The following is a 26553-nucleotide window of genomic DNA, read 5'->3' as shown; positions in this document are numbered from 1 at the left end:
GGACTTCTTAAACTGGAGACTCTCTTTAGCTTTTAGGTTACTCGTCTGTTGATCATGAGACAGATCTTAATATATGTACGATTAATTAAATTCAGTTTTTATTTATTTTTGGATGTGAATATTTTCTAATCCACTCCCTTTTTTTTCTCTATCAATGATTGTTCTAACTTGTGATTTTCTTTGCTAATGGAAGAAGTAGAAGTGTTAAGTTGTTGTATGTGAATCATATAGCTAAGCGAAACCTATTGCCTTTACTATGGAATACATTTGATTTCTCGTTATCGTTTAACGAATTGTGTATCTATCAGCTGCTTGTGGTTGTGGCATGAATGCTTTTTTTGCATCCGAAAGCTTATCATACCTCACTGAAATGATTAAAAAAAAAAGTTCTCTGCATGACAAACTTTAAATGCTACTGTTTTGGTAAAGATCTTGGGGCACAATCAGTCCCTTGTCATGACCTCTACCTCAGCGGCTTGAGACCAAAACCAAACGAGCAGATCAAGAAAGTTTGTCCAACCAAACTGGAAATGTATTATTTGAATTTTCGCCAGCTCCTCAGTTTTTAGCTCGACAAGGAGAGATCAATCTATTTGCCTCCAAGGAATGCTCAACCAGTCTGCAATTCATTGTTACTTTGCATCAGACGTGAAGCAAATCAAAGGAAAAAGATTGAGGTGTTTCTAGTTCTGGCTACTTACACATTCCATAGGCGAAGTTTTTTGTTCGTGTGGTCTTCACGTAACAAAGAGACCTCTCCATATTTTTCTTAGGCCTGGGCATTTTAACTGAATAGAACAAGAACCGAACTGAAATGAACTGATTTCGATCAGTTTCCATTACAGCCTTTTTACATGACGACTAGATAATAATCCGCGCCTTGCGCGGAATGTGATTATTAGTTCCGTTATTTTTTAATAAAGAGACGTTAATCTTTTAATTCTGGATATCAGTTCGGTTTTAGGTTTTTTTTTTTAATTTTAAATCTCTTAAAATATAACTATCATTTTAAATCAATATTTATTTGGTTTATTCGGTTAAAATGTTTGATGTTTTTTGGTTTTTTTTTTCTGTGATAATCAAAAAATACTATTATTTGTTTGTTTTCATGTTATAAATCTTAGATTGTCGTGATGTCGAACCAATGGTTTAATATTATAGTTTCTAAAGGATAATAGTTAAAAATAGAAATGAAAACTATTAAGACAAATCATTTTACTACAATTTGGTCGATAGTGAAAAAAGCATTAAGAAAAATAATATTTTAACTTCCAAAAAGATTAGATATTTCACTTGTGATAAATACTTAGTTATAAGGTGCTCACGTCAATGTGCACATGTATGTGTATGTAAAAGTATATAAAGATAGTTGATAAATATATAAATATACTGTTAATTAATATTAAATGACATTTTTTATCTTCAAAATAATACATGAAAAATAAAATTCTTAAAATTAAATTATTTAAAAACAAAAATATTGAAAAAATTATATAAACTACAATATATAACTTATATATAATTCTTTAAATATATGTATATATATATATATACATATAACGGATCAAATTGGATATCCGTTCCTATAAATATTGATATTTGTCATTTGCTTAGGTGTTCAATCCGGATATCGGTTTGGCTTTGGTTCGGTTTTTTCAGTTTTTCAGTATTTCGGTTAGTAAAATATAACTATCATTCTAAATCCATATTTACTTTGGTTTGGTTCGGTTTATATACCGTCGGTTTTTGGTTTATTCGGTTTTATACCAAAACATAATTATTTAGTTTGGGATCATATTATATAATTTTTAGAGTTATATTGTCATCGCAGTCATTTATTAAAAATATATTATATTTTCAAATAAAAGAACAGAAAAAATAAGAACGCTTATACCTTCAGATGAAATAATCAAATCTAGAATTAAAATCAAAGTTCAAAATTTTGAAAATAAAAACAAAAACAAAAGAGAAGTATGAAAGAAAAGTTTTTTCACTCTTCCATATTTAGTGTTTATCAAAGCCATGCTTCTTCGAGTGAAACACTGTTCGTTTATAAATAAGAAAAAAAGTTGTGAAGAATTTTTTGTAGTTATTATCCATCAAATTTATAACCTTCACTTCAATTTAATCAATGCTAAAAGAAAGAAAAATGATTAAAAGAAGAAGACTAAGAAAATAAGAAGCCTCAGTTGAGATGAATTGTTATTTAATTATATTTTAACTGTTTTTCAAATTAGGATTCTTTATTATTATAAAAAATTGTAATAATTATTAACAAAATTAATAACTTATATAAAAAATAGATTTTTATGTGACGTTATAAAAGATGTACATATTTACATGTTTCTACTTTTGATCGGTTTTGTTCGGTTTATTCGGTTTAATCGGTTATAAACCAAACTATATTCAAATCCTGGGGTTTTGATAAAATCATATCCATTTGGTTTATATGGTATATACCAAAACCACACCATATTGTCTATTACGGTTCGATTTTACCATATTGGACAGGCCTTTGCTTTTTTTTGTTTTACATATATTGCATTTTAGTATTTGATTTGCTTCGTAGAGTAACGAATATCTGGTTTTTTCGGTTCGAATTAAAACGAATAACGAATCGAATCAAAATTTATGAATAATTTGTCAAGCTTTATTCGTAAACAGTAAAAATAACATAAAGAAAAACTATGCATGTGAGTTTTATATTAAAAACGTAAAGTACATTGTGTGAACATATTTATGTAGAGTTTGGCTGAGAAGCTCTCTACATGTGACATGTGTCCATTTTAGTGTGAATGCATTTATTACAATGCTTCTACACGTGAAAGACAGAATGCCTTCGTACTGAAAAATTCAGATCTTGACGACCCGGAACAGCAATTCATGACGTCTGATGGTGTGTGACTCCACCATCGGAGGGACGACCGTCGACGTTGGGATGTAAACCCTAACTTCGTACCAAGGCAAGCCGCACATCACCGGTTGACAACTCCGAGGACATGGAGCCTTACGACGCACCAAATCCGAGAACCGGAGAACAAAACCCTTTCCGCTGAAACCGGAACCTTACCTCTCCTCCGTTTTTGACACCGCTGCACACGAGGATAGATCAGTGGTGTAAGAGGTGACCCACGGAGTCACGCGCCTCCGCCGTGGAAGAATCACCGGACATCTGAAAAAGAGAAAATCAGGGACGGCATCCAAACCCAGTCCTAAAAACCGATATTTCTTCCTTCCGTCGCTCTGTGGTCTCGCCGCTCCTCCAAAACCGCCACCAAGACCAACCTCGACCGCAACGGTTCTGGCATGAACTCAATATATTCAGAGCAACCTGTATATCAACTCAGAGGAGAAAAGATGAAGAGAAAGACAAAGAGAAAACAAGTTCGAGGGTGAAGAAAGGAGCTTCAGAACCCGCGAAAACCGGACCGGAGATAAAACACTTTTCTGACGAGGAGAGTTTTGAGAGAGAGAGGATGAAAAAGATGTTTTTTTTTTTTTGTTGTTTCTTTGATAGTTTGATGTAACTCTTTTTATTTTATATATTTAATTTATAAATTTTTATTTTTTAGAAATGACATATTTTACAATATTTTTTTTTTTTTTTTTTTTTTTTTTTTTTTAGGAAAATCAATTTGTGAGATAGATACAAGAAAAAAAAGTTTCCCATTTGCAGAGAGAAAAGGAAGAGAGATACAGCCGCCCCTGCTCCTCCCTACAAGTCAAGACCTGTATCTTTTCCGGTGACCGGCGCGTGGCGGCTCTGTTAGCGCCACCGCCGGTCAAATCCTTCATAGTTTCTCGTCCTTTAGGTGTTGTTCTTTTCTGTGTTTAGATCTGTCCAGTTTTCGGGTTGATTGTCTTGAGAGCTCGTGGCTTGGAATGGTTTGTCAGATTTTCCGTGAGTCCCGTTGTATGCTGAAGCCATTGTTCTTTATTTTGTTTATGCGGCTATGGCCGTGGTTGGTTTTGGCTGCACATGGTTTCGTCTAGATCTAGAACAAACCCTTCACTGGTTTGCGTGTCCGTTCAAGTTTGTCTTACCCAAATCTCTTCTTTCGTGTCCAAGGAGTTTGGTGTAGTGAGTTTCACAGCTCGGTCTATCTAGTGGAATGGTGTTGTTGGTTTATTCTTTATAGGGAGGTTCGTGGCTTTACTAGTGGGTTCCTAAGCTTGCAATTTTTCGGTTCCTTGGTAGTGATTTGAACGCTATCCTGTCCTTTGTTGCCGCTTTCTTTCTGTTTCGGTGGGTTTTGGCGGGTTTAGACTTCGTTGGTCTCCAGATCTGTTGAGATTGGAGTGGTCTTTGTAGGGCTTTTATTGAGGCGTTGTTTGGTCGCATGAAGTGCGTCACCGCCGTATCCGGAAGTGTGCGTGACCCTAGAGTGGTTCTATCTTGCCGGGTTATAAAGTCTGGGTTCTTTGGTTTAGAGAGGAGTGCTCTCTGTTGGTAGAAGTTGATGTTATCGTTCGGTGGGCCGTGGGCGACAACGATAAATCTCGTTCAGAGTTCAGAAGTGTTTGGATGTATCGAGATGTTGCAAGCTGAAGGTGTTAGTTCCTCTATGAGGTTTTGAATTTCCTTATTTTGGATTTGTATTGTAAGCTACCCCGATGTGGGTTTCAGTCGCCTGTTTCTTAGGCTCTTGTTGCTGGGGATTTCTTGTTTTTCCGCCAGTTTAGGTATCAAACATTGTAATCGTTGCTTCGAATGAATTTTATCAGACGGAAAAAAAAAAAAATGACATATTTTTAGAATGTTTCATTCCAACCCTACCCTACCGGTATAAATAAAAATTTAAAAATTGTAAGAATATATCGTGTTGACGAATGAACGATGATACAAAACGAAACTCTGCTCTTTACGGGCCTTAGTTTTGAGCTCTATGGGCTTACTCAAAACCCATTACGCCACACTCGGTTTCACCTTCGCTTATGCACCATCGCGATAAGCTCCTATACCCTTGGCTTGTTCGCTCTCTCTAGGGTTTTAAGCCGCCGCCATGGAAACGCAGCAGACTCTCAACGTTTCCTGGGACTCTCAACGCAACACGCTACCGAAAACCTCAGATAACGGAAGAGAAAGCAGCTCCGCATCGCCGATCCCAACCGATGTCATAGTGGACATCTTCTCGAGGCTACCGTTGAAATCAATAGCGATGTGCCGCTGCGTCTCGAAGCTCTGGGCCTCCGTACTCCGCCTTCCACATTTCACCGAACTCTTCTTAACCAAATCCTCTTCTTGCCCCCCGCAGCTCTTGCACGCGCGCGTGACAAACAGTGAGCTGTTCCTCTTCTCCTCCTCCGCCTCACCGCATCCGGACGAGAACTCGTCTCCTCCTCCTGTAGTCGCCACCCGTCATATGAAGTTGTCGTTTGGTGGTTTCGGTGAGATTAGCTGTGGTCGTCCTGTCTATGGTTTGGTCTTTGTTAAACACGTGCGGGTCTTAGATGGAGAGACGGAGACATCGTTGGCGATTTGTAACCCTAGCACCAGACAAGTCTTGCATTTACCCAAAGTGGAGATGAAGAGGCTTAAGGTGAGGAGCATGTTTGGGTATGATCCGGTTGATAAACAATACAAGGTGCTGTGCATGACAACCGATGGAGGACACCATCAAGTTCTGACATTAGGAGGGTCATGGAGAATGCTCGAGTGTTGCATTCCCCATTATGATTATCCACTACTTAAAGAGATATGCATCGATGGTGTTTTGTATTACAAATCTATTAATCAGTCCACACAGACTTATTTAATAGTTTGCTTTGACGTTAGGTCTGAGAAGTTCAGGCCCATTGAAGCCAAGGGAAGTCTCGGAAGAGCTGTGCTGACTGGGGATATGGTCAACTACGGTGGTAGATTGGGTTTGATTATCTGTGAGGATAACCGAGGAAATGTCGGTGCTATCAATAGAAGAAGCTCAAGGTTTAAGTTGTGGGTTTTAGAAGATGTCGAGAAACAAGAATGGTCTGAGCGTGTATTTGTGTTACCTGCTGAGTGGAAGAATGTAGTTGGGGAACACAGGTTGAACTTTGTTGGGGTGGCGTCTCGGACCAACGAGATTGTGTTGTCATCGTGGTACCCGATTAACTGTTTCTACCTCTTCTACTTCGATCCTGAGATCGACACTGTTGTGAGAGTTGAAATGCAAGGAGTGGATATGGATGTGTCTAACTATGCTGTACTTCAAACTTTTCTAGACCATGTTGAAGATGTGAAGCTCTATGCATAGTTTCATCAGTTGAAGCTCTGTGCAATGGTTCACTAGTTGGTACTTCATGACTGCTTTCTACTACTCTCATCTATCTTATCATTAGATGCCTATTTTATATGATCAGTTTTTCCATGTAATTCGGTAAATGAACTTATCTGTAAAATAAATTGACTGCAGCCATCTCTGAAGATCTTATTCCTAAAAGTAGAAGTAATAGTTTTTAGTACTAAGGAACGCATCTGATTCTCAAATGCTTGTGGCGTGAATGTTTTCATCACAAAGCATGTCATGCCTCGAAGAAATGATAAATAAATAAATGAAATTATATAGTTCTTTACTTTTAGGCTTTTAGCTAACACTTCAAAATACATAACAAACTTTGAATACTACGGTTCCGGTAAGATCTTGTGGCACAAAAAATCACTTGTTTTTAGCTCTACCTCCAGTGGACATGTATTCTCAGAACTCCTCAGGTTTTTGCTCGACAAGGGGATAGGAGAGATCAATCTATTTGCCTCCAGGAACTGCTCAATCAGTCTGCCAAAAAGATTATTTGTTTCTTTGGATCGGTTCGTGAAGCAAATTAGAGTAAAAAGAGTGAGGCTATTTTGTAATCATGGCTACTTACACATATGCAAATTAACTATGCGAAGCTGTAACAGTTACAATGTTTATAACGAACAATGCTCGCTATAAATTTTGTACAGATGATGATGCATTTTACTTTTTTTTTTTTTTTGTAGTAGAATATGTATGATTCTTTTTGAAGATCAGTTGAGTTATATGCCAATTTTTGGTCAAGAAATATATGTCATTGATTTTAAAGTGACTTCCAGGTGAATCACCGACTTTTACTAACGAAAATCCTCTACTCGCCCGAAGATCTTATACGCTAGGCATAAAGACGGCAACTTGTTCTTCTTCTCTTCACAATCCTCTACTCGTCAGTATCCGCCAATCCACTCATGCATTTCAGTGAGATTTCGACTTGGATAGTTCCTTTAAAATCAGTCGTCTTGTCCATGGCCTTGTCTCTCTAACATTAAGTTAGATATGGTGCCGGTGCTCTGCAGCCCTAGCACCGGACAAACTTTAGTCTTGCCCAAAGTAAATACGTCGAGAGCTGACGTGAAGTGTTTGCTTGGGTATGATCCCCTTGATAAACAATTCAAGGTATTGTCCATGACACAGCCCCCCTTGGATGGAAGGGAGAATATGGTGTGTGAGGAGCATCAAGTTCTTACGTTAGGATCCGGAAACATGTCATGGAGAATGCTTCAGTGTAGCATACCCCATTTCTATCCATGTCTGAAAATCATGAAGGAAATCTCGGTCTTATCAGTGGAAAAAGTTCAAGGTTTAAGTTGTGGGTTCTAGAAGATGTTGAGAAACAGGAATGGTCTGAGCGTGTTTATGTATTGCCTGCTGAGTGGAAGAATATAGTTGGGGAACACGTGCTCAAATTTGTTGGTTTGTCGCGGACAAACGAGATTGTGTTGTCTTCGTGGTACTCAGTTAAACCTTTCTTCCTCTTCTACTTCAGTCCCGAGAGGAACACTGTCGTAAGAGTTGAAATTGAAGGAGTGGACATGGATGGGTCCAAGTTTGCTGTACTTCAACCCTTTCTAGACCATGTTGAGGATGTGAAGCTCTATGGAAAGGTGCATTAGGTGGTTACCTTGATTTCTACTTGAGACATTGAATGGCGTTTTGTGTGTGGATTATTAATATATTCCCATTGTTTACTCGAGTGATCAGTGGTGGGTTTAGATTATGTTTTTTTTCTTCTTGTTGTGTTGTAGTCACCCCCTTTGGAATCAAAGCAACTTCGTTACTTAATATTGCCACTTGTAGTTTGGCAGAAAAAAAAGAGGAACAAGCTTTGCTGAAACGAACTAAATATTCACAAAGCATAAACAACAATTATGTAATTCGACAAAATAAACTAATTATGTATCTATAAAAGAAATTGACTAGCAGCTTCTTGTGAAGATCATATACCCAAGTGCAAGTAAGAGTTTTCACTATGGAAGGCATCTGATTGTCATATGCTTGTATGATTTCTATCACAACGGCCTCGGCCTCAACGAAATGATAAATAAATCAATGAAATTATATAGTTCTTTACTGTTTAGTTAACACTAAAAATACATGACAAAACTCTGAATGCTACTAGTTGTGTGTAATGGAACAACCAATCACTTGTCTTCAGCTCTACCTCAGCGACTTGAGTCCAAAACCAAACGAACAGCTCATGAACATTGCACAACCAAACTTGAAATGTATTCTTAGAATTTACGCCGGCTCCTCAGTTTTTTGCTTGAGAAGGGGATGGGAGAGATCAATCTATTTGCCTCTAAGAACTGCTCAATCAGTCTGCGGATATTCATTGTTACTTTGAATCAGAACGTGAAGCAAATCAGAGGAAAAAGACTGAAGCTATTATAATCATTGGTCATGGCTATACTTACACATTGCAGATTGACTTTTGTGAAGCTGCCACTTCCCTGTCAGGAAAAGAGTCCTCTAGCCTTAAGCTTAACCATACGTACAGATCCAAAACCTGTTACAAACCCTATCTAGTTAAACTAACAAAATCCAAACGCTTTTCTCTTGGTTAACAATTAGGATCAGAAAGTAAATCAAATCCATACTATAGATGTTACCTTGTGAATGGATTCAAGTTCTTTGAGCTCTGTTGGTGTCCTGGGAACCTTCACTGTGTCATCTGAAAGTATCTCTCGGAGCTTCACAACGCGTGTTTTCGAGTAGTTTTGAGCAAACTAATGTATAAATAAAAAATGAAAAAAGCGAACACACAGTTGTACATGCACATATTACCATTATTGATTTCTCAAACGTAAAAGACATAACATCTTGTAGTTTCTTTTTTACCTGTGCAAATCCCCGACCAGATATTTCATCATTTATGTCAACTGGACTGCAAAAACATAAACTTTGATCAACCCAAGCTTGTTTCCATTTGAGATCTTACTGAATGCAGGAAAACTATGTTGTTCTTTGCTACTACCTGACCACAAATAGGTACTTGTCTTGCAATTTGAGAGGTAATTCATCAACAAGAGCTGCAGCTTTCTAAAAATCAAGACCAACGCATGTTACACACACACATTATTCTCTTTCTGATATGAGAACAAAAAATAGATCACCACTGAGTTTTACCATCATGTCTTCAACATTAGAGATAAAGTAGTTAGAAGATAACTTTGCATTTTCAACGAAATGTTCCTGCCAAAGTTAATGAAGCCATGGTTTCAGATTCACTCATTAAAAGACCGAGAAACAGCCAGGGAAATAAAGTGTTTCTTACCAAAATCTTGTACAGTCCGAGTTTAGGGTGTGCTTGCGAATATCTAGATAGGAGGTCATACGTTGGAAACAGTCCAGCACGCTGCATGATAGAAGTTTTGTGCAAACTTAGACAATCATAACAGGAAAAAAAAAAGGGAGAGAACTAACCTTAAGGTTATATAATTAAAAAAACTACCTCAATAATAGGTGAAGGAGACTTCAAAGACGAATGAAGCAACGGAAGATCTTCTTTATGCAAACAAGTTACTTCTCCAACAGGAAACTGTGAACGGAATCTGCCAGCTCTCCCTTCAACAGGATCATGAGAACATTAGAAAGGATATCATATGATAGACACTAGAACCTATTCTCCCTTTATTCACTCTCTGAATCAAATAAAGAAGATAAGCAAAGAAAAACACTGAAGCAAAACACCAAAGATAGAACCCTAAGGTGAAAGCTATAGCACCCTAAACTTTCCTAAGCCTAAACCCATGTCCTAGACCAATCCTCTCCCTTCCTTTTACTCTCTCAGCTCTCAACAGCCGAGAACATATACACTTCCAGTCACCAGCCTACTTTAGTACTGCCCTAGACTTGACAATAACACCTTATTTACATACTATCACAGCTTTGGAAGTAGTAAATAGTATTTATTTTCTTTGGAACATACCTGCAATTTGTTTAATCTCAGATACTGTTAGGTCTCTGGTCTCGGTACCATCAAATTTTTCAAGGGTGGAGAAGATAATTCTTGAAATATTCAAATTAAGACCCATGCCAATCGCATCGCTCGCAACAAGCACATCAAAGTCATTGGTCGCGTCGTTAAACCTTGTTGCCTGTAGTTCTTAAAGCATTTTATTTAATACGAGAGAATAATTCAAAATAGGGGAGAAACATATGTGTTCTTAGACCATCCAGTGAAGTCTCAAACCTGCGCTGTACGAGTCTCTGGAGGCAATGAACCATAAACCACAGAGCAAAGATGCTTCCCCGCCTTTTCAATTGTGTTCTGTAACAAAGGCATGAAGCGTACAATAAATATACTAAGGCAACAGAATAACATTTAATACTCATGAAGTGTAGTGAAATATTTAGGAGAACAGAGCGTAGAATATAAATAACTGCAAACCTTATGCCTATATATATCTTTTCTCGAAAAGGTTACAAGACAATCCCCAGTTTTAATATCGGAAACTGACCGAACTGGAACCTTCAAAGGGACTAATGGCGAAAGCCTCTCATATGTAAGAACCTAAAATACAAGACAAAAGGGGATCAATTCAAGAGATCGTTATTAAGTCAAGAGTGTCTCTAAATATCACTGCAGTATTTTAAGAGAGAGTATTCGAGAAGGAAAAAGGGCCTCTAGGTACCTCAACATCATCTCCGGTTACTTTCAGAATGTCTTCAACAAGAGGAACGACAGCTGGATCACCACATAAATGTAGTTCATTAGCTGCAATCCCAAGTAGAGCACGAGTAAATGAAAACCCCCTTTGTTTACATCCCACCATCTGAAATTAGGGAGAGAAAAGGAGGTGAATAACAACACAAAACAGTTAATTGTCGAATTTCTTCTTCGGCCAAAGTAAAAAGCAAGACTAGCCTGAATCTCGTCAATGATGGCACAGTCGTAGACAGAGGTAACATCAGCCATTTCAACAGTGACGGATTTGTGATTAGCACCTTCCACTAAGTCTTTCTCTTGTCCGGTGATCAAATCACAAGGAACATTAGCTTTGTTTAAGCGTTTAGCTACCTCCCATGCCAACAATCTTAACGGACCACAATACACACCTTACAAGTAAAAACAAAGCAATCTTAAACAGTTGAAGAAAGTGGTTTAGTAGAGTCACCTTCTAATATAGGACACATACCTGAAGAACTACGCTCAAGTTGCTTGAGGGCATTATATGTTTTGCCACTGTTTGTGGGGCCAACATGTAGAATGACTTTACGCTTCTTCCTCCGAGCAATTGGATACCATGTGTGAGGACAGCTGCAAAATTGACATGAATATAAATCAATCCCTCTTTACAAACATCTCCACAAGAACAAAGCATATCTAAGATAATCCGAAAACATTGCTATTGGAGTGGAGAGATAAGATAACATCCAAATATTGAAGTCTTATCAAAACAATGAATCAAGCAAAGAAGAAGTTGTGGTGGTGGTCATACGTGAGATCAGTGAAATCGAAAGATGAGGTAGGTCCGGAGCCAGTGAAGTCGTAGTTAGAGGACCCTAAGATCTTTCCGTAGTTCCTAGTGAAGACACCAAATCTCAGAAACCGAGCACACTCAGGTTCCAAGTGAAACCGCCACAAACTTGCCTTATCAGCTGAAACACGAAACCATCATAATAAGAACACAACACAACCAATCCAAAATCTTACAATGTTAGGAGCTTTTAAACTTTTGAAATTTCTCAGACTCAAAACGATAAACAGAGAAGGAACAAAAAAAAAAAGATCCAACCTTGAAGAACACGAGAGATTCCGAAAGGTGAAACCTTTCGAATCCGAAGAAGAGAATACGCCATTTTTATAATTTTGTTGACAAGGATCAATTGCTCTTTACAGAGGGAGGGGGGGTCAATACAATTCAATAATCATTTTGCAGTCCCTTGAAATAGCAGAGTACAAGCATTGTTAGACCTGATTCTTCTCAGAGGTCGGCGACTCAACAGGAAGCGGCAGAGAGAGATAGAAGGGAAGGAAGCATAACGAGAGGTTGCTTCCAGAAATTCATTACTAATTTAATAATATACCCCTATACTTTTGCTTTACTCTCACTTACATCCCCAAACTTAAGAAAATAGACATTTCAACCCTATCCAGTTTATGTCGAAACTACCCCTAACTATCTTGTAGAATTTATTTACCCGTCTTGTTTGCTTCGGGAGGAAGAGATCTGAAGAAAGATGGAGTGCGTGTTCGGTCTCGTAGGTAATGGATTCGCTATTGTTGCGGCGGACACGTCGGCGGTTCACAGTATCCTTGTACACAAGAACAACGAGGACAAGATCATGGCCCTTGACTCCCACAAGCTCATCGCTGCAAGCGGCGAGCCTGGTGACCGGTAATTATATCCCACTCCTCCTAGGCCTCTCGTATCTGAATACAAGTAGAGATGGAATTGATTTAGGGTTAATTAAAATTGATAATAATAGGGTTCAGTTTACGGAGTATGTACAGAAGAATGTGTCACTGTATCAGTTCCGGAACGGCATCCCTTTGACTACCGCTGCTGCTGCCAACTTCACTCGTGGTGAGCTCGCCACTGCCTTGCGAAAGGTCTCTCCTCTTTTCCTTTACTTTTGAGCTTTGGGGGGAATTAGGTTTTCTAGCTTCTTTGCTGTTTTTATTGAGATTTTAGAATAATTGATTGCTGGAGAAACTTGTAAGTGTTGGAGGTTATTGATTCTTTGGGGTTTTGTTTAACTCTTTTGATACTCTTTTGTTTTGTTTATGTACAATTTGGATTGAAATTTCCCTCTGTCATGCTGTGGTTTTGATGCTTAAATACTTATTCATATGCGCAATCCCCTTGCTTCTCTTGTTTCACTTCCTCATGAGCACGTATAATGTGCTCTATTTAGATAATCAAAGAATTTTAGCAATAACAATTAGACTATTGTTTCTTCTTCTCTGCTTAGATCTCCACGGGTTGGTTGAAGCATCAAAGTTTAAACTCCTAATCGTAATGGCTTTAGAGTAACAATGTTCAAACACCAGGAAGTTTTGTGCACCCTTTTGAATAGGTTTCAAGACTAGCGAGCTTGTTTATTCTGTTTCTGATATATGTGTGACTCGATTGTGAAAATATGCACACCTGATTTGTGATCTTTTTCGCCCATTTTTGTCTTAAGATTGATTCTTGACACTGAAAGAAACTTTGCTAGTTTTCGGCAATGGATCTTCTTGGTTTTCTGGTTTGTTTTGGTTACCTATGAATGGCCTGCATAAACGTTTATCTTTTTTTGAGATTTCTCATTGCTGTTTCTTTCCACTTTCCAGAATCCCTACTCTGTGAACATCCTGATGGCTGGCTACGACAAAGAAGCAGGCGCATCTCTTTACTACATTGACTACATTGCAACTCTTCACAAGGTTGACAAGGGCGCATTCGGTTACGGCTCCTACTTCTCCCTCTCCACTATGGACAGGCACTTCCGCAGTGACATGTCTGTTGAAGAAGCCATCGATTTGGTCGACAAATGCATACTTGAGATCAGGTCGAGGCTGGTCATCGCACCACCAAACTTTGTGATCAAGATCGTCGACAAGGATGGAGCTCGCGAGCACGCTTGGCGTCAGTCTGTGCAAGATGTCACCACTGCTGCTGTCTAAGTCTCTTATGTTTCTTCTTTTTACTAATCTGACATCTGCTTTAATGTTAAACTTGGAAAATTAGTTCTCATATGACTGTTTTAAAACTTTGAATTGAAATATTTTCCTTGCTAAGTTGTGTAAACGTAATCAGATTCTCTCACATCACATAAGCCTCCATTAATGTGTGAATCAGACGGAAACTTAACCAAAAATGTGTTGGTCATCCAGATTAAGCCACTTCCTTAATTTCGTCTTTTTCTACGGCATGAGTTCCTTATTTATTTTTAGTTGCTCTCAAACACTCCAAACACAAACCATTAAAACTCAAAAACCCAATTAAACAAACTTTTGACACAAAAAAATGAAACCTGGAATGTGTTTACTGTTTCTTACAGTTTCAATGGCGGTGATGTCCACGGTTTCTGCTCAATCGACCTGCACAAATGTGCTAATTAGTATGGCGCCATGTCTCGGCTACATCACCGGAAACTCTTCTTCTCCTTCTCAACAATGCTGCAGTCAGTTGGCTCATGTTCTCAGGTCTTCTGGTGAGTGTTTGTGTGAAGTTCTCAAAGGTGGAGGCCCTCGTCTTGGGATCAATTTTAATAAAACACAGGCTCTTGCTTTGCCTAAAGCTTGTAATGTTCAAACTCCTCCTGTTAGTCTCTGCAACGGTAATAATAACCTCTGTTTTGAGGGGATCATTTTCTATTAGACTGATCATTTTTTGTCTCTCACGCATCAAGAGGTTGTTATTTTTTAGATGATTCTTCTGTTAAATCGCCTACAGGACCATCCAACACTTCAGGTATAGGGATAACTTGCACATAAAACTAAAGAATTATTGGTTTTCGATAACCTTTGTGGAACCTATAATTTTAACTTATTTTTGACGAACAGAACATGGAAATGGATCAAAAACAGTTCCAGGACATAGGTCAACATCTCGTGGGAGTTCCATCAAGGTCTCATTCTCTCTTCTCGCCGTCCTTTCTGCGGTTTCCTACATCATAAACTACTCCAGATACTGACTTTTTAAATCCACAAAGCTATTGGCCTCTTTGAAGAACATATTGTTTATTAATCTCTACTGAATCTCAGTGTATTATGGTGTTGGGTGATGTATTTTGTGCGCTATAAAGTCTCTACTTTCTTGGGTATATTGGTTTGTAGCTACAAAGAGTGTCTTGTATCTGTTTGATTTATGCAATAAATATTACTTTCTAGGACACTATTTGAAATATAGAACATTCTTGTATAGGCATGGGCATATGAACCGAAAACCCAACCAAAACATCAAATCCAAAACCGAATTGATGTTCGAAAATAACCAAGCAGTTCTTTTATCTCTAGAATGGAACAATCGAAACCGAACATAGAATCGAATGGGTACATGAATATCCCAAATACAATTTATATACCTAAAAGTATTATTTTAGTTCAATATTACCAAATAATTTTAAATTACTACTTATAAATCGAACTATCCAAAAATCAGATTTATCCGAATATTTTTGTCTGAAGTATTTAAAATTATTCAAATTAACCAGAAGAACCGAAATACCTAAATAATTTTTATCTGAAATATTTAAATTTATCTAAACTCTCCGATATTTAATTCGAAAAACGGAAAATCTGTTATTTTATATCCAAAATCATCGAAAAACGTAGCCAAACCAAAACCGATTTAGAACATAAATTTTATCGTATATTAGCAAGTTTCTAACTTTGTTATCCAAACCGAACCAAAAAAAATAACTAAACCAAAACCGAACCAAATTTCTTAAATAATTGAATTTTTCCTATATTTCTAGAACCAAAAAAAAAAAACTAAAATCAAACCTGAACTGAACCAAAAAACGAAAGAACAGACCTACTCTCATTTACTTATGCGAATTTTAGTTCATGTATGGAGTATAAATGTGCTTTAAGGCGTGAAGTCTTGAACGATTATTTAGATATTTTCACATGTTTTAGTTGTATAACATGCATTTGAATGTTTGATCTATGTATTTCTTTTATTTTTGATTGTTTTATGTGTGTTATAATCCATTTCTAAAAGTTTAACTGATGGAATTCTTATCAGATTGTTGAGTTCCAAATCCAACACACTGTTTAGTTTCGGAATGATGGTTGTGGTGTTAGCAATATAACACCTAACTAGATTTTGACCCGTGCAACCGCACGGGTGTTTGTTTTCACTTTTCTATACATAAATTATTGTTTTATAACATAAGTGGTATATATTTTTAATGTTAATCATATACATAAATATTTATATAACTATTTCAAATACAATAATTTTATAATTTACATGTTATAATTAATTAATTGTTTAAACCATATGTATTTACCACTTCTTATTATATATTTATCTTATTGTATTTGCATTTAGTTATTAAGCAAATTAATATATTAATGAGAAAATATATTTAAAAATTATTTTGTATTTAATTTATACTAAATTTTGACCCGTCTTTCAAAACTGGATTTCTTTTTACCAATATTAGATAATTTATTATTGTATATATAAAAGTCTAAGATATGTTAATTTTTAGACATGTATTATATAGTTTGTTAATTTTAAGATGTTATATCATCATATTATATTTTAAATAAATAATTTATATTTATGAAAATAAATTTTATAAATTGATCAATTGAATATAATTTTATCATATTTATTTTAGTATAATAATCATATTTTAACATGATCATGACTATAAAGTAGATAAAATAGGATATAATTTATTTATTTTCGTTTTTAAACGATAACTTAAAATACATTAAGGTCTTCTGAATTCGAAGAATAGTTTATTTCTTCTCGCCTTTTCTTCCAGAGTTGTTGTTTCCTCGAATATTTTGTGGATTATTGAATACTGTTGTTTTGTAGGTGCAGATTTTGGATTTCAGGAGCCAGATTTGGATGATCCTACAGAAGATGCGCCAGATTTGATGACCATGAAGACGATCAAGAAGATGATGGTAGAAACGCTGACACCGAAGAAGTTACTTATTTAGATGATGAAGCCTATGCTAGAGCTCTTCAGGGAGCTTAAGAAAGGGAAACGACAGATAGATTGTCTATCTTATCTGGGTTAGCAGATTGTGAGTACACTAATTGCTTCCACTCAGGTTCTCTTTGATTGGCGTTCCAAAATTAGTATGGGGATTTATGTAACTGCTATTTGTTGCAGGTGTTAAAGATCCAGAGGATGAGGATCATACTTCTCAGGTAGGTTCTTACACTACTATTAAACCATTCTTGATCTTAAGCTGGAAAAGTTTTCTTTGGTTGTCACTACGAACCTTTGTGATGTTTGTAAAAATAACTACTATCCAACCCATTTTTTGGTTAGTCATGTGTAGCCAAAGTACAACGTTGTGACATTAAACCTGCCATTGTCTAAGTGACACGTCATACTTGGTTCTATCTATCTACTATCCTTCTGTCATGGCATTAGTTTGTTTTGTTTTCCTGACATTTTGTTTGTAGTTGAGCCAGTCAACCTAATTTTATGCCATGAAAAAAAGCATACATGAGTTCACTGAATCTGTGTAAGACAGTGGTGTCAGCATATCTTGGAGACTGATTCTTGTATGGACACAAACAGAACTATCAGGATTCATATTCAACTTACAACGGTCGAGAAAGCAAGTGGTGGTGGTGGTTGTGCAGAGAATAAAATCAAAAACATTTGCTTCAAGATGTTTAAATAAGGGCAAGCTTTTGGCGAGCGGAAGAGATCACATTTCACCCATGACTTTCATGATCCAACAACCCTAAGTAGATCATGAGATGCTTACACTCATCGATCTTAATTTTCCATCGCATATTGATGAGTGGATCAGTCATTATTATTGTTTCCTCTCTGTTTTGATTTCTTTGCTCAAAATTCACGAATAATTTTGGATCCAAAGATAAAACCAAAGCTTTTCCCCCTTATTTTTCATAATCATATCAAACTTGGTGCTTTAGTTTCTTATTAAACGAGTTATAGAGAAAGAGTTCTATGGGAGAGTTCAATGGTATAAATCAACTAAAAGAACACCATAGACAGAAATCGTTGATTTTATTAACTATCTATTTAGATGGAGCTTTCGGTATGTATTGCTGACCCGAAACCTTATAAGATGATGAGATCACCAAAGAAGAGACTTAAAAGTAAAACTATGAACCACAACATTCCCTTTCATCCTTTTGTGTTGATATATTTAATTTTTTTTATTTGACAACATATTTTTGATTGTTGTACGTTACAAAAGTGTTAAAGAGTATTTATATTAACAAGATGTGACGACCAAGTTTAATTATAAATCCATATAAATTATATGGGGGCTTTTGGATGAATTATATATCCACCTTCACTTCAAATCTTTGATGAAACAAACTCTTTTCAGATGTAGATCCTTATGATTCATAGATTATCTTGGTGATTAGTTAGAAAGAGTAAAACTTATATTTTCTATTTTAATTTATTATAAATTTTCAGAATCATTATCTGATTTATATGATTTAAATATACCAAATTTAGAATGGTGGTTTACTTAAAAAGTTTGTTCTTTAGTTTGGTTAGTTTCTGTCTTATTTTTAATTTTGTAATGTGTCTCACAAATTGGTTTTGAGAACAATTATATTTTTTGTGGTCAAAATTTTATTCAATTTTCTCCTTATGATTCTGTTTGGTTTAGAAATAATCGGGTTTAAATCACCAGTTTCAACGAGAAACCATGTGAAGAAATTCCACATTCTAAAATTCCGCTGAGATTTGATCAAAACTATCTTCTTTAACCATTTTATATGCACCAATCTAGCTATTCTGATGTATATCAAACCAATATTGAAATTAAATGATTCTTTAGTCAAAACAAAATGTAAATAAGCTATAATTACAATTATTTTACTACAAACTCTATATACGCAAGATAAAAAATATATTTAGATCATAACTAGAGATTATTTTTTAGTTCATCTTGCTCATCATTATATATATGATTTCCATTAATGAAAATATATTAAATGTTGAGTTCAAATCATTTCAAATTTGTAGGAACAAAATAACGAATGATAAAATAATTTAAATTTGCCTACCAAATAATACTTTATAGTTAGTTCAAATATATTCAATTTTCCAACATAAATTTTATTTCAATCGAAATATTAATATATATAATATATTCTGATTCAAATAAAAATAAATTAAATTTAAATAAAACCCTAGGCGTAGACCAGGACAATCCGAACATAATACTAAAACATTTATTTTAACAAACATGATTTCACAAGTTTAGTTAGAAAGGTTATAATATTAGTCATTTTATTAATGTATTGCAACTAATTATTATTGATCATTTTATTTTAAAAATCAGGGGAAAATGATTGATGGAAAATTATCTAATTTGATAGTAGACCAACATGAGGAGATTTTACAGAAAGAAAAAAATTATGAAGTCTCACGGTATCTCTAAACGACAAGAAACCATGCTAATTTTAGGCAATTGCAATTTACAAATTATGCTGATCAGAAAACTAAAATATCTTGATAAAATACATTGAAACAAAATACATTAAGTGAAAAATATAATAACTACCATGCATAATACTTTGTAATTTTTGGCAAAACAAACTAAACAAATTATTACTCATTTGAGCTACAAGAACAATATTTCATCATTTCAATAAGTTAATAGACGTCATTATAAAGCTTCGCAAAAAACAATGTTTACATTAGTTTCCTCTTTTAAATATAACTCTTGCAACAAAAGATTATAGAAAAAACCAAAGAAATTGAAAACAAATTATGTCATTAAAGAGGGGAGGTACGGTCCAGAAGAAAGAACTAAAGATCTAATGAACATAATGAAAATGTCGAGCCAAAACACACCACTTCGACCCCATCGCAAACTAAAGATTATACAGCATCCTGCTTCTTCACCATAAGTTTGATAGAGGTTCTCATTGATCCAATTAAAATAGAATAAATAGCTGACATTTGTGCTAAATATTTGTTATGCTTGGTTTTCTTATTTAATGTTTTATTTGAAATATATATTGTTTTTATATATATTGGTGATCGAATTTGTAACATTGAAAACACTTTTTTTCTCAGTTTCAGTTGATTTGCAAGTATATTTGAATGAACTACTGAGGCCATATATTGCAAACACATTGTTTAAAAGTAAAGGTTCCAAACTGATGTACAAAACTTTAAATGGGGAATAAAAAGAGATCAAAATCTTATACTATAAAGTAGACTTTTTTCTCTCCTTAGGACTTTTGATGACACCTGTCACGCTTTCATTTGTTGAAGATTTTGGGTTTGGGCTTCTAGGAAACATACTGGCCCAATTGTAAGATAGTTTACCAAATCAAGCTTTTTTCTCTCCCTTTTCCGCTTCCTTCTCGCCGACGTAGTTTTTCTCGGCTCTCTCTCTCTCTCTCTCTGTCAGATGTTTCGGTGGTTCTGTTGTGCTTCTCTATGTTTGTGGTAGAAGCTTTTCTGGTCTGCTCTGGTCTATCTTTGAAGGTCGATGCTCGAGTCTCGCCTCGCCTCGCCTCGCCTCGCCGCTTGGTGGTGGTCCTATGCCGCTGAAGGTTTCTTTTGGCGACTATCCCTACACGACGGCTTCGTCGTTTGCTCTTTAGGGTTCCTGGTCTCCGGTTAGCTCCCGTTTAATTTTAGTTAGGTTTTGTTTCTATTTCAGTTAAGATTACCATTGATTTCGGTTATGTCCGGGTTCATGATTGGAATGGTTTGTAAAGAAAACAAAAACAAATTAGAAAAAGAAAAAATTTCTGCAAGCAAAAGTTCAAGTTCGAATGTCCTTATTTCCCACTCCTCTTTCAATTATTCATCATTCAAACACAGTAACAGCTCCATGCCGACCTTCGCTTCAGATTCTCCTCTGTCACTTACTCACTATATATTCGCCGCTCACCCACGGTGACAACGTGCACGCATCAAAATCCACTTTCTGATTTCGAAACTCAAACTTATTTTTCTCCTCTGTATACTATGCCGCTTCCGATCCTTCTTACTTTCTATTTCATCAGTTTCTTGAGTTCTGTTGTCTGTCAATTTAGATAAAAACCTAACCCTTTATGGGTTTTTGATGTTTTATTTTTCATTGCTTGCCTGGATTGCAAACCTTTAACGGGTCGTAAGATTGTGAGCTGACCGTACTCAAATCAAAAGCCAAGCGAATCACATGAGATCTTTCGGTACGAGTCACTACCTATAGCACGACGAATGCTTTTGCTTATAATATCATCAATAAAAGCCTCATATTGGAAACAAATTACAATTATAGATGAAATTGTTGGTATTATCTATCGTTTCAGGCCTGGTTTGCAAACTTTAAAAAGAAAGTTGTTCACTAGATGTGACAAAGAAGTGTTCTGACATCTTGAGTTGTGTTAGAAGCATGAAGGTAGCTCACGATTTATCTGTCACTTTTAAGAGTTTTTCTTTTGGCTTTGCTACAAAGTTGCAATATATGTCTCTTTATTTGGGTTGAAGAGTCGCAGAGTATGATGTACAAGTTATTGGAATATCAAGAGTCGATAATGAGATTTTATGACATTATTTTGGTAGCCCAAATCAATAAGCTGCTTACCTTTGGTTGTCCCACTTCAACTTTATTGTTGAGAAAAATTACTAACCGCATAAGATGATGAGGTTAAGTTCCCATAAATCAAATAAACATACGTCAAAATATTACAATAATTATAATGGACAATGTAAGAACAAATATTTGACAGAAAATTGAAACAAAACTACTTTAAAATATAAAAAAAAACTCAAACGATTAATTCTAAAAATAAACAACAATCCTTAATCCTTATATATAAAAATAAGAAGAATATATGAACAAAACTTCATTACACACGTTTAAATTCATATTAGTCTTTAAAATAAAATTTCAAATGCCGTTTTTTTCTATATACTGTCCATATGGTACTTAACAGTATAAATATATTTTCTAAATAAAACATCAACTTTACTTTATGTTTAAATTTCAACTAAATAAACTTTGTTACGATTACCGGCTTTTTATTTTATTTTTATTGAATTGATTAGTCACAAGTACTTATGCTATTCCACTTTGAAATAAGTAACTTCAAAACAAAGTAATACACTAGGTCGCTAACCACTATCAAATGAATCCAAAAAATATCATTTTCTTTTAACATGGTTTTATTTTCATATTTTTGAATATATTTTCTTTAGTAAGGCCATAAAATGAATTGTAAATTTATGTAAGAATAAAACATACGAACTTATGCGCCGGAATACCACTAGTATAGGATATGCTTCTCTTTTAGACATGTTATTCTTCAAAAGAGTCCATTGAGTTCCAGGTGTAGCGCCGAGAGACTTCTATAATACTTTTTCAACCTTAACCCATTTTTCCCATGTGATGATAACTATAATGCTATGAATAGATATCTATGATGACGAAGTTATAGACGCACATTTATATATAGCAGAATCTTGACGATAGTTAGTGGCAAGAGTCAAACAAACGTCTGGCTAGAGACACCAAAACAAAAATGGTAACGGAAATGAACTAACACCTACTTATTCATTATAATCAAAGCTTGTCTGCCCATAAAATTCCCATTTTGAACTGATGTCGACATAATCTGTAACGAGAAAATTTCACTCATGCACATGCGCCATGCCAAACATTTCAGACTGATGCTTAAAGTCTAGTGATTCTGCAACATCTACAAAACCTATAATATTTGATAATAGATCTTGTGAGTATTGATCCTCGACCAGTAAAGTCGGTCCAACTTCTGAGAACGTAAACGGTGTACATCTTCCTAGGGTGTTGATTTGAGTTTCTGCTTTTTAAGGCCACCATTACACTGCAGATCCTTCCCAGGTGGGACTCAAACTAGAAGGTTTTAGAACAACACAACCACTTTACTGGATCGTTGAACATGTCACTAGACCATAACCCACATATTATGAATTCATAACTTTAATTTGAAAGTTTCGACTATTTATTTATATGAGCAACATATGAAGATCAAATAATTGAAGAGTGGAGCCCTGAGCCCGACCACCTTTGCCTCCATTTCCACAAATGAGAATCCCATGTCCCTTAGAACATGGAGCGCTAGTTATTGCATTTGATCTTTGTCCTCCCTAATCTTATTTCTTTCAAATCATCATTTACTTACATAAAACTTCAACTTGTGGCACTCTCGCAATAATCATTTACTTCCACGTGGACTAAAACACCTCAAACATATCTGCCAATTGTCACAACCTATAAGTTAGTTGGTCCACCGTATAAACCTTGAAATCGAGGAATTATAGGTGCTTTAATTGAAATTGGATTGTTGTAATTAACTAACTTTTTGACGTGTTATTAACTAACTTATGTTTCAATATTCAAAGATAATATAACTCCAAGGTGTGATAATGCATTTGCTCTTGTTCTCAACTTTTCTAGAATATAATATTAATGTTCCCAAGTCTAGGGCCAACATACAAGTCCCACCATGCAAACATGTATATTATAATGTCTATATAACTGACAATAAGCGATGGTGTTCAATATTCACATATCCACAAAGCATTCCATCGTCAATCTATCCTCAAGATTAGAGAATCATATATTCAAAAACTGTTAAATTTTTTATCGTTCTTTCATCTTTTAAAATATAAGTTACTACATAACAGTTTTGGAGCCATATATATAGATTGGTCAGAAATGGAGATCAAATCGGTGGCGTGCGAGTGTTGCGGCTTAACGGAAGATTGTACACCAAACTACATTAATAAGGTCAAAGCTAATTTTGCCGGAAAATGGCTTTGTGGGCTTTGCTCCGAGGCGGTGAGTGACGAATTCAGCCGTGATCGGAAGATGACGACGGTGGAGGAAGCTGTCAACGCCCACGTTTCGTTTTGTAGTAAGTTTAAAGCCAACCCGGCAGAACTCGTTGCAGACGGCATGAGGCAGATGCTACGTAGGAGGTCCGGTGAGTTGTTGCCGGCGAAGTCCAAGAAGTTTGGAAGATCTAAAACCACTTAGTTGCGTTTACACATCTTTTTCCCTCGTTACTTTCTTCGCTTTTATAGTATTGGCCAATGTACAATATAATAAAATATAAAATCATCACACTCAAAATAACTATTCGGATATTGTTAATTATAACTTTAAAATATAAACACAAATACTGGAGTACCATTTGACAAGAACATAGAATATATATTTCATTGGTTCAAACACACAAATAGTGACATGCAATGTTATTGAACCTGAATCTAGAAAGCGAACCAGAAACATCTTCCAAGTCACCGATTACTGGATCGACCAATCCGACCGTTGATTAATAGATTAATAAACTTATATATTCTATCATTCTATGAATTTAGAAAAACAAATCTTGATGACTTGAAAATAAGAACAGCTGAACAGGGGAGGAGGGAAGATACAAGGAAAACAAAAAACAATGAAAACACGTGAAGAGATGGTGAAACAAGGACTTCTCAAAAGTCAATGTTTGCTCACATTTTTCACTTTTAAACTCCTTTTCGACCTCTCCACACTGTAACTTTAAAATTCTGCAATAGAATTTAGTACTAGAGCTTGATCCGCACACCCGCGCAGGTATTTATTTTTAGTTTGCAAAAAAAAATATTTATCTTATATAAATGGTAATATATGTTTTTAAAATTTATATATATATATATAATAATTATTTAATATATTTCTAAACACAACCATTTTACAATTTATAATGAATAATTTTATTTTATTTTTTGATCCGTCAACTGTTACAACCCTATTTTTAAAATATAACTCGTGTGTTCGTGCAAATGTATTTTTTATGGATCAATATTTTAATGTAAAAGAAAATGATTATCTATTTTTATATTTGATTTATACGATTAAATAATTCAATATATTATTTAAAATTTTGTGTTTTATATTATGTATTTTTATAACACTTTTATGTTTTTTAGACGTAGTTAATATACCAAAATAAAAAATAACTATCCCGTAATAATAAAATCTTGTTATAATTTTGACATTGATTAAGTATAATTTATTGTTTACCCAGATTATAGAAAACATTTTTTAAATAAATAAACATAATTTGTTATACTTTATTTTAGGAAAATGCATTAATTAAACTATAAAAGACAAGAATAGTAAAAGGTAGGTAAATTTATTACTTCAGTGGCATTCAAATGTAAATAACTTTGAAAACTAAGGGGCAATTTATATTGGTACTTCTCTTTTAATAATAGAGATTTATGACTTTTTTATGCTAATGTATGTGATATAACCGTACGAATTAAATAAAAAAGATATTCTTACAACAATAGATTTTTCCTAAAACTTAATAAATAATGGCTTAGAAAATAAAAATGCTACAACCATTTTTTTAGCTTAAAAAACACAAAATAAGAGGGAAATTTGGCATTCATGTCCATAAGACCATCTTTATCGGTAGTTTCTAATAGGGGTTTTAGAGAAAAAGTTAATGGTGAGCCCCACATATCACCATAAAACTGGTGACAAAAGTGATCAAATAAAGATCGGTTTTATGTACTGTTCGCGGGTTTCACTGGCACGTGGCGGTCCGCGATTGGTTACTATTTAATTTTTTTTTGGACAAAAAAAAACAAAAAACATTAAGAAACTCTAAAACCCATTTAGCGATAATCATGTTCTAAGACCATAACAAAAGACCTTAATTAACTACTTACCCTCCCAACTAATTAGAACTGTTCTTTTTCATTTTTGCCCCTACATCTATACTCGTAGCCCATGCATTAGACCATCTCCAACCCACCCTTATTTCTATCTCTATATTTTCCCCTAAAATAGAGAAACTCTATTATAGAGGTGAAAATGCTCCAATGTATGCCTCTATAATAGAGTTTCTCTATTTATAGGGGAAAATATAGAGATATGTTATTTTCACCTCTAAATATAGAGGCAAAAAGTAACTTTCCTCTATATTTTCCTCTAAAATAGAGGAACTCTATTATAGAGGCATACATTGGAGCATTTTCACCTCTATAATAGAGATCTCTATTTTAGAGAAAATTATAGAGGTATACATTGGAGATGCTCTTAGCCGTGTCATAGCACTATGACACTCCGGACCCTTGTACAAGTGGTAGGCATGTATGTGTGTCATTCAAGTGGAGTATCTTTCTCATTTTGGTCTTCTTCTTCGTCTAACTTTTTGCTTTTTTTTTCTTTTACTTTATTTCTTGGATCTCTCTTTCTTCATTTTTTTTCATCGCTAACCGCATTTCTTTGTTTCGTTGCAATTGAATCGAGATTCATCAACCATATTGAGACTCCAAAACACCTACGCAGATTCTCTTTCTTCTTATTCTCTCTCGTTCTCTCTTTCATTGGTTTGAATTATTTTTATTTTTCGGGTCACCATGACCCAAAACCTACATAGATCTGAAACATAGCAAAAACTTGGTGGTTGATTTCATTCCCAGGAAAGATAGCTCAGTTCAGAGCTTATGACAGCGGCACCTCCCTCTCTGTCATTTTCTTCAGTCGGGTAGTTTGTGTATTGCTTCTGTTGTCGAGGCGCTTATGTTTTTTCGTTTACTCGGCACAGTAACCATAATTGTCTTCCCCGATAATTCCTATTTGTGTATTTACATCTGGTTCTAAGTAATTTCTTTTAGT

At 35.1% G+C, this 26553-nt stretch overlaps 6 protein-coding genes and 1 long non-coding RNA gene across 9 annotated transcripts; 6 read left to right on the top strand and 1 right to left on the bottom strand.

Moving 5' to 3' along the window:
- Nucleotides 1–5003: 5003 nt before the first annotated feature.
- LOC103871642 (F-box protein DOR) lies at nucleotides 5004–6233 on the top strand. Its single transcript, XM_009149919.3, has one exon. The coding sequence runs from the start codon at nucleotides 5004–5006 to the stop codon at nucleotides 6231–6233; it is 1230 nt and encodes a 409-aa protein (XP_009148167.2).
- A 1286-nt stretch (nucleotides 6234–7519) lies between these two features.
- On the top strand, nucleotides 7520–7885 carry LOC103872081 (F-box protein At5g65850-like). Its single transcript, XM_009150425.2, has one exon. The coding sequence runs from the start codon at nucleotides 7520–7522 to the stop codon at nucleotides 7883–7885; it is 366 nt and encodes a 121-aa protein (XP_009148673.2).
- Nucleotides 7886–8169: 284 nt separating this feature from the next.
- On the bottom strand, nucleotides 8170–12348 carry LOC103871628 (DExH-box ATP-dependent RNA helicase DExH16, mitochondrial). Of its 2 annotated transcripts, none has more exons than XR_004457229.1 (16): nucleotides 12011–12348; nucleotides 11714–11873; nucleotides 11411–11532; nucleotides 11140–11330; nucleotides 10907–11047; nucleotides 10663–10785; nucleotides 10465–10542; nucleotides 10201–10369; nucleotides 9724–9836; nucleotides 9547–9627; nucleotides 9399–9464; nucleotides 9247–9311; nucleotides 9111–9156; nucleotides 8882–8943; nucleotides 8687–8778; nucleotides 8170–8591 (listed from the first exon to the last, which is right to left on the bottom strand). XR_004457229.1 is itself a non-coding variant. In XM_009149901.3 (16 exons), the coding sequence occupies exons 1-16, from the start codon at nucleotides 12072–12074 to the stop codon at nucleotides 8504–8506; spliced, it is 1716 nt and encodes a 571-aa protein (XP_009148149.1). In that variant the 5' UTR covers nucleotides 12075–12343; the 3' UTR covers nucleotides 8228–8503. The 2 variants fall into 2 exon arrangements, 1 of the variants encoding a protein (XP_009148149.1); XM_009149901.3 differs by having other exon boundaries at nucleotides 8228–8591; nucleotides 8882–8998; nucleotides 12011–12343.
- A 38-nt stretch (nucleotides 12349–12386) lies between these two features.
- LOC103871620 (proteasome subunit beta type-2-A) lies at nucleotides 12387–14028 on the top strand. Its single transcript, XM_009149888.3, has 3 exons — nucleotides 12387–12613; nucleotides 12705–12828; nucleotides 13552–14028. The coding sequence occupies exons 1-3, from the start codon at nucleotides 12456–12458 to the stop codon at nucleotides 13882–13884; spliced, it is 615 nt and encodes a 204-aa protein (XP_009148136.1). The 5' UTR covers nucleotides 12387–12455; the 3' UTR covers nucleotides 13885–14028.
- A 143-nt stretch (nucleotides 14029–14171) lies between these two features.
- On the top strand, nucleotides 14172–15100 carry LOC103871603 (non-specific lipid-transfer protein-like protein At2g13820). 2 transcript variants are annotated; one of them, XM_009149869.3, is made up of 3 exons: nucleotides 14172–14540; nucleotides 14630–14674; nucleotides 14767–15100. In XM_009149869.3, the coding sequence occupies exons 1-3, from the start codon at nucleotides 14228–14230 to the stop codon at nucleotides 14895–14897; spliced, it is 489 nt and encodes a 162-aa protein (XP_009148117.1). In that variant the 5' UTR covers nucleotides 14172–14227; the 3' UTR covers nucleotides 14898–15100. The 2 variants fall into 2 exon arrangements, with proteins under 2 accessions (XP_009148117.1, XP_009148124.1); XM_009149876.3 differs by having other exon boundaries at nucleotides 14191–14540; nucleotides 14657–14674; nucleotides 14767–15005.
- Nucleotides 15101–16446: 1346 nt separating this feature from the next.
- LOC103871595 lies at nucleotides 16447–19329 on the top strand. The gene is made up of 3 exons (XR_633554.2): nucleotides 16447–16974; nucleotides 17064–17101; nucleotides 17481–19329. It is a non-coding gene; the product is annotated as an uncharacterized LOC103871595 (long non-coding RNA).
- Nucleotides 19330–22445: 3116 nt separating this feature from the next.
- Nucleotides 22446–24005, top strand: LOC103871584. The gene has a single exon (XM_009149852.3). The coding sequence runs from the start codon at nucleotides 23596–23598 to the stop codon at nucleotides 23914–23916; it is 321 nt and encodes a 106-aa protein (XP_009148100.1). The 5' UTR covers nucleotides 22446–23595; the 3' UTR covers nucleotides 23917–24005.
- The last annotated feature ends 2548 nt before the right edge of the window (nucleotides 24006–26553 follow it).

Source organism: Brassica rapa, chromosome A01 (genome assembly GCF_000309985.2).
Source record: "Brassica rapa cultivar Chiifu-401-42 chromosome A01, CAAS_Brap_v3.01, whole genome shotgun sequence".
Taxonomy (NCBI): domain Eukaryota; kingdom Viridiplantae; phylum Streptophyta; class Magnoliopsida; order Brassicales; family Brassicaceae; genus Brassica; species Brassica rapa.
Note: the sequence above shows the minus strand (reverse complement) of the source record. Positions and strands in the feature narration are given on the sequence as shown.